This window comes from Dipodomys ordii, unplaced genomic scaffold (genome assembly GCF_000151885.1).
Source record: "Dipodomys ordii isolate 6190 unplaced genomic scaffold, Dord_2.0 Scaffold30, whole genome shotgun sequence".
Classification (NCBI taxonomy): Eukaryota; Metazoa; Chordata; class Mammalia; order Rodentia; family Heteromyidae; genus Dipodomys; species Dipodomys ordii.
The window spans coordinates 1,761,564-1,767,563 of record NW_012267246.1 but is presented as its reverse complement, the minus strand read 5'-3'; the positions used below and the strand labels follow the sequence as shown (position 1 = coordinate 1,767,563).

General features: G+C 45.1%; 1 protein-coding gene across 1 annotated transcript in view; it reads left to right on the top strand.

The window, feature by feature from the left end:
- Nucleotides 1–6,000, top strand: part of Plch1 (phospholipase C, eta 1) — a 54,409-nt gene that overhangs the window by 3,847 nt on the left and 44,562 nt on the right. Inside the window, exons 4-5 of the mRNA XM_013016129.1 lie at nt 310–480; nt 4,818–4,911. Of these exons, the coding sequence (XP_012871583.1) occupies nt 310–480; nt 4,818–4,911 (265 nt within the window). The remainder of the gene's footprint in view (nt 1–309; nt 481–4,817; nt 4,912–6,000) is intronic.

Genomic DNA, 6,000 nt, shown 5'->3' with positions numbered 1-6,000 from the left:
AGAGAGAGAGAGAGAGGCAGAGAGAGACAGAGACAGACAGAGACAGAGACAGACAGAGAGAGAAAAAGAGAGAGAGAGAAGAGAAATGTACCCATTACCTAACTTATGGCATTGTGACCCCTTTGAACAATACCTTAAATGGTAACAAACAATATTAAGTAATTTTTTTTTTGAATTGCTGGGTGCTGGTGGTTTGTCCCTGTAATGTGAGCTACTCAGTAGACTGAGATCTGGAAGACCAGGGTTTGATTATCTCCAGAGAAGCAATGATTGCAGACCTCACACAGTCTGGTTTTCCTCCCCTTTCAGGAAGCCGACACAGATGAGAACCAGGGCACGCTGACCTTTGAAGAGTTCTGTGTGTTTTACAAAATGATGTCCTTGAGAAGAGATCTCTATCTGTTACTCTTGAGCTACAGTGACAAGAAAGACCACCTGACGGTGGACGAGCTGGCTCAGTTTTTGAAGGTGGAACAAAAGGTATCATTAGATTGCCAAACTGGGTTCTTTAAAATACTGCAGAGAGGGCTGGAGGTGTGGTTCAAGCAGTAGAGCACTGGCACAGCAAGTACAGAGCCTTGAGTTCAAACCCTAGTACCACTCTCATCATTAACACCACCAATACCAACCACAAAAATACTGCCAAGAAATACACAGTAACTTTCAGAGACAGATGTGGGTGTAGTTGAAGCCTAGAATAAAGGGTAAATACCATAGGTCCATAAAAATCTTACCTGAGAATCATGTAAAATATGTTTCTAGGAAGGGGAAGTGATTATTTGCACACTGGCTTATTCCTTTTCTCCTGAGTGTACATGTACATATTCCCCACCCCCCAAAAAAGAATGTTAACTAATGTATTCTATTTTTGATATATCGGCAATGATCTCCTTACACTAATAGTGTGAAGTATTAGAAATAGATATAAATGATCAGGAGGCCAGTGTTTGAACACGTCCATCTTTTATTTTAATTTAATTTTATGTATTATCATTAGTGCAAGTACATTGGGGGTTTGAACTCAGGGTCATAGGCTCTTGCTTGGCTTTCTTGCTCAAGGCTGGTGCTTTACCACTTAAGCCATAGCTCTGCTTCTGGCTTTTTGGTGGGCTGGCTTGAAGCCACAATCCTGAGATCCCAGCCTCCTGAGTAGCTAAGATGACAGGCGGGAGCCACCGGTATCCCAGCTGGACTTTTGTCATGGACAGAGGAAGAAGGGAGAAAGGCAAGAGGTGGAGCACCACAGAGCTGGAAAAACCTCACTGTTAAACAAGGCCCTGTCTGGTTCCCATGAAACGCACACATCAAGGGCACTGCTAGGGGGATTTTCAAAGCTTTTCTATTCCCGGGCCAACAGGGTCCTCTCCTGACCGTAACTTACCTGACATAGATCCATCTTGTTGTGCAATGTCGCCCCATTAGCTTCTTTATTCTTCTAGCGAAAGTTTCCCGATACTGTCTGTTACAACTACATGTGTCATCTCTGTCCTGTCCCTCCATGGAATTGGAGTGCTTCCTTAAGAATCACTGTCATTCTAATCTTCTTGCACTTGTGAGAAATAATTATAAGCTCTTTGCTGTAAATACCCTCTTTTGGTGCTAGCGTACGTTTATCTTTTTCACTTTTCCTCATGATAGATGAGTTCCTTTAAGATCCTTCCCCCAGTGTCTATCGAATTGTTGTCTTAGTCACAATTAAAGCCTTGAGAGAGCTTTCAGCATAATTACATATTATACTCCTTCTGCTGCCTCAAATATATTTCCCAAAGGACATTTAGTCTGAAAGCTTCCTCTGTCCAAATGTGAAATTAGTGGTCGAGTGTTAGGATGCATTGGGTGCTGGTTTGGGGATGCACACCGTGCTCATGGTGGCCTTCCTCCCTGCAAGTGGAATGATTTTTTTCATCCAGAAACCATCCAAAAATACAGGAGGGATGCTTTCCCCACTGTGTAAGACAATAGAGGCAGAGAGAGGAGCAGCAATGTCCCGCAACTTGTCTGACCTAAAGTTAGACCCCGGAACACTGAGATTTAAGCCCAGGCAAGGAGAGGCCCCAGAACCACCCACTGTCTGGAGGAGCCACAGACGGCTCCCGGAGTGAGGTGAACAGGTTTCATAAGGCAGGAAACCCGTGTAGTGGTTGGAGGTTGGCGGGCTTCTGTCCCCAGGGTACAGAAGAGCTGCTCTCCCTCCTCCACCCTGGTATAAAACTGAGAGCATGTGCTAGAGGTAGATGGACCAGAAAGATCCAGACTAAAATACCTCCTCAGGGTGGGGGCGGGGGTGGGGAAGGGTGCTGGGTGAGCTCTGAACTCGTGGTGAAGATGGCTCCAAGAACTCTGGGATTTGTGTCTGTGGCTTTTTGCAATGTGACTTTGCAAGGTGGTTCTGGAGGCTGGGCTGGCTTAGAAACTGCAGCACAGGTGATGTGTAGGTTCTGGGGCTTCAGCCAGGGAGCCTTGAGGAGTCTACATTCACCATGTCAGAAGTGTAGGAAATCAGGCTAGCCTTGCTGAGACCACACAGTAACGTGGCAGCCCAGCCAGCACCCAGTGGACAGCAGTGAGGCCGTGCAGGACCATCTGGCGGAGGTCCCCTGACAGCTGCCCGTGGCCCCATGAATAACCTTAGGTTGGAATGGCCGGGGAACTGTCCAGGGCAGCCAAGCACTTGCTATTTTGGTCAAGTGCACAGTTGTGTATATATCTAGATCTGAGGTTTTTTTTTTCCTCCACAGAAACTGAGAAGGAAAGCAAAAATCAAATGAACACCTGTCCACAGAGAACTGTAGCCCTTGCCCTGAGTTCGGAAAGAATAAAGTTCCATTGTTTTAAGCCACCATTTGTTGGTAACCCGTCTTCAGCACATGGAGATCTAGCAGTGATGTCAGCCCAAGCCCCACGTTTCTCCTCAGCAGGTTAAAAATCGGAGAAAGGTCCTCTGGGAACTATGTCCTGCTGTAGTGATTGAATAGGGACCCCAGGTATGCCCAGGCAAACCCCCAGATCCTGTGAACCTTTGTGCCAAATATTTACATGTTCATAGATGTGATTAGGTTGAGATATCATCTTCCATTCATAGTAAGCCCTACATCCAGTGGTAGAAGAGAAGAGATAGAAGAGAGAGGAATGAGGAAATAAACACACATAGCGAGATCTTGTGAAGATAAAGTATGAATCCTTGAGTTCAAATCCCACTATCACCAAAAGCTGGATGAGTAGGTAGATAACATATTGCATTTAAAAGGGCTATTAGAAAGACTGCTTAAGGGCTGGGAAGGTGGCTCAGTGGTAGAGCACTTGCCTTGCATGCCTGAGGCCCTGGGTTTGATTCCTCAGCACCACATAAGCAAAAAGAGAAAAGCTGGAAGTGGTGCTTTGGCTCAAGTGGTAGAGCGCTAGCCTTGAGCTAAAGAGCTGAGGGACAGCGAGCGCCCAGGCCCCACAAATGGACCCCCCCAAAAAAAAGACTGCTTAATATTATATACGGAAAACCTTGATTTCACATTAACGGTATATAAATGGAAAAGCCATTATTACAGTATGTCAAATTTGAACTAGTAAGTAATCTTCTGCTCACCCACTCCCTCCAGGGGTGTTTAGAGATTCTTTAGATCTCAAGGGCTGAGTCCGGTTCTTGTCCCCAAATCTGTGCACCAATGGCCTTCAGCACTGAATATTGCAAGGCGAACTCAGTCTTCCATGGCATGCGAACAGTGATGTATCTTTAAGAGCACATGTGCAAACAGATCTCTCTGGAATGCAGCAGACAGGCTATGGGGCTGCTGGGAGCCGGTGCTGCCCAGTCAGTAGAGTGCCTGGGGGGTTCTGGGGTCTCATTGATCTACAGTGTTCCCAGTCAGTGGCTGGTACATAGGAAAGACGAGAAACCCCTGAGGGGGGGGATAGGGGAAGGGTATCAACAATGGTGTACCTGGCTTGGAAAAGAAGCACTCTATACAGCAGCTTCAGCTTCATTTCATTGCAGAAAAAAAGAAAAGGACATGTTGTTAAATGGACTGTTTAGGAAACAAAAACAGATGTCACTAAAACACCAGTCTTGAACCTGAGCAATAGTGAAAGCTTTGAGGAGTATAATTGAAATATGAAATAGCATTCTCCCTATTGTCATTCATTCGTGATTTTAAATGTCAGTGTTAGATTGTGAGGCTGAATTGATTCGGAACCGAAATATCAGCTGTTTCATTTCCTCTCTGGGGTTCAGATCCAGAGATTCATGGCTGTCAGAGGCTGAGAAGCGGATACTTCAGCCGGTGTGGGTACTGGATGGTATGAACACAAGCAGTCCCTGGCTTTTTGTCTACTGTTGTTTTTTTGCTAGCTGTTGTGCTCCTGAGTCCCAGAGCTGAACTGCTCTGTGGAGGGTCCCATCGAAGCACACCTGGTATGGGGCATTTACCTGCAGGCACCAAAGAGTTTCACTTGTACAACAGCGAGCCTTTCGCATGGACCGATGGCTAGCCACCTGTTGTTTTATGGAAGGGATATTTTATTCTGCAGATAGTTTCTATGCAGTGAGTGGATTTAGAGCAATGGATTTTTCATTGATCCCTGGTTTTATTTTGTTATTCTGGGCAGACCATTTTGTGCCATCACTGAAGGAGGTGTTCTCTGATGGGGAAAGATGAGTAGGGGGCGGGGTTAAGATTCACCTCTCTCTCTACAGGTATATGTGGAATTGTGTGTGGCACTGATCCCTCCACACTTTGAACCACCTCAAGAGTGTCTCACTTCCTGTGTGGAGAAGTGTATCTCACTAGGTTGTATGCACTCTATTAATGTCCTCTTTTGCCTAGATGAGCAATGTGACGGTGGACTATTGTCTTGACATCATCAAGAAATTCGAAGTTTCAGAAGAAAATAAGGTGAAGAATGTTCTTGGCATAGAAGGTAAAATAACCACAGGCTTTCACATCCCTTTCCTTGATTCAGTTGGCTAAATTAAATTCCAGCAAAATCAAGAGATAGTCGTGGAATTTGAGATAATTCTAATAAAGCCAAAATAAGTTATATTTTCCTACAAAGGAAATGCCATGATTTTTCTCTTACTTTTATTTATTTGTTTGTTTATTACTTATTTTTGTGCCGGTACTAGGGCTTGACTCAGATACTTGAAGTCTTTGCTTTGCTCTTGTCTGGTGCTCAACCACTTGAGCCTCACCCCCAGTGTCACTTTTGCCTCTTGTTTTTGCCATACTCAGGTGTTACTGCAATGTAGATTCCAAGAAGTGTTGGGCTTTTCTCACATGGAAAGAGCTCATCCTGGTGCTTTAGGAGAGGAGATTTGGTCCTAGACTCAGTAACCTAGGAATCTTCTGGCTTGAAATAGACATATTTCTTTACCAAATGAGAGTGACTGTCTTGGTTTTTCCTGATAGGTAGCATTATAGAAGCTGTTAGAACCACAAATCTCATTACTATAGTTACCTTGAGGCAATGGGACCCTAAGAAATTAAGTAACCTACCCACACTGAAACGCACTCAGAAGCTAGCTCTTAGCACCTTATACATAAGTAAAATTGTATAAATACAGCCTCATATTTGTTTAAAACTATGCATTTAAAAGAGGCAGAGAAATTAATTGTAGGGAATAAACCACGAGGAAGAGATGGTATCCATCAGGGACTACAGTGCCCCAGATGTCTGGAATATCTCCCAAGGCTGGAGCTGGGCTTCTCTCATTGGATGGTTGGTCTCCTGTCTTCCAGTGCTCCCAGTGACTGTGGGAAAAAGGTGTTGACTCTGTGTGTGTGTGTAGGGAGGGGGGTTGTGGGGCTTGAACTGTGGGCCTGGGCATTATCTCTCAGCTCTTCAGCTCAATGCTAGTGCTCTACCACTTGAGCCACAGCACCACTTCTGTTTTTCTGGTGGTTTATTGGAGATAAGAGTCTCACGGACTTTGCTGCCCAGGCTGGCTTCGAACTATGACCCTCAGATCTCAGTCTCCTGAGTAGCCAGATTATAGGTGTGAGCCACCTG